The sequence below is a fragment of the Rattus norvegicus genome, chromosome 1, assembly GCF_036323735.1.
Source record: "Rattus norvegicus strain BN/NHsdMcwi chromosome 1, GRCr8, whole genome shotgun sequence".
In the NCBI taxonomy this organism is placed as follows: Eukaryota; Metazoa; Chordata; class Mammalia; order Rodentia; family Muridae; genus Rattus; species Rattus norvegicus.
In genome coordinates, this window is record NC_086019.1 from 218742265 (window position 1) to 218743224 (window position 960).

Consider the following 960-nt stretch of genomic DNA (forward strand, 5'->3'; position numbering starts at 1 on the left):
TCAGAAAAATGAATGCCCATGAGAAAGCATGTAGTCCCTTTCCACAGCTTTCCTCACAGCACATTTAATGTCCTTATTTCTGAGGCTATAGATGATGGGGTTCATCAGGGGGATCACCACAGCATAGAAGACAGATACCACCTTGTCGTGGCTGAGGGAATAGCTTGAACTGGGTCTCATGTACATGAAGAGACCAGAGCCATAGAAGAGGGTCACAGCAGTCAGGTGAGAAGCACTGGTACTAAAGGCCTTGGTCCTACCTTTAGCTGAGTTGATCCTAAGGACAGCAGCAACAATGTATCCATAAGAGATGAGGACTACCAGGACAGACATCACCCCCACAATGACACCTACAATAAAGGTTACCACCTGGCTAGTGAAGATGTCAGAGCAGGCCAGAGCCAGGACTGGAGGGAGGTCACAGAAGAAGTGGTTGATTATGTTGGGTCCACAGAAATCATGCTGGTAGATAGAGCATGTTTCAATCAAAGAACTAAGGAAACCACCCATATAGGCACCAGCCACCAACTTTAAACACAATGTATGGGACATGATAGCCATGTAGAGCAATGGGTTGCAGATGGCGGTGTACCGGTCATAGGCCATAGCTGCCAGGAGCAAGCATTCAGTCAGCCCCATTCCACAAAAGACAAAGTATTGTGTGGCACAGCCAAGAAAAGAAATGGTGTTCTCATCTGTGACAATGTCAGAAAGCATCTTGGGGGCAGTGGAGGATGAATAACAGATGTCCAGGAAGGAGAGATTACTGAGAAAGAAGTACATGGGTGTGTGGAGGTGACTGTCCATCCTGATGAGGGTGATGAGGCTCAGGTTCCAGGCTAAGGTCAGGAGATAAATCCCTAGAAAGAACATGAAAAGGAAGGCCTTTATCTGAGGCTGATCTGAAAATCCCAGGAGGATGAATCTGGTCACAGTTGTGCTGTTTCTTCCTCCGGCCAT

The 960-nt window shown here is 47.3% G+C and overlaps 1 protein-coding gene across 1 annotated transcript; it reads right to left on the bottom strand.

Annotated features, from left to right (window-relative positions):
- Nucleotides 1-960, bottom strand: Or5a21 (olfactory receptor family 5 subfamily A member 21). Its single transcript, NM_001000250.1, has one exon. It carries the CDS (start codon nt 958-960, stop codon nt 1-3), a length of 960 nt encoding a protein of 319 aa, NP_001000250.1.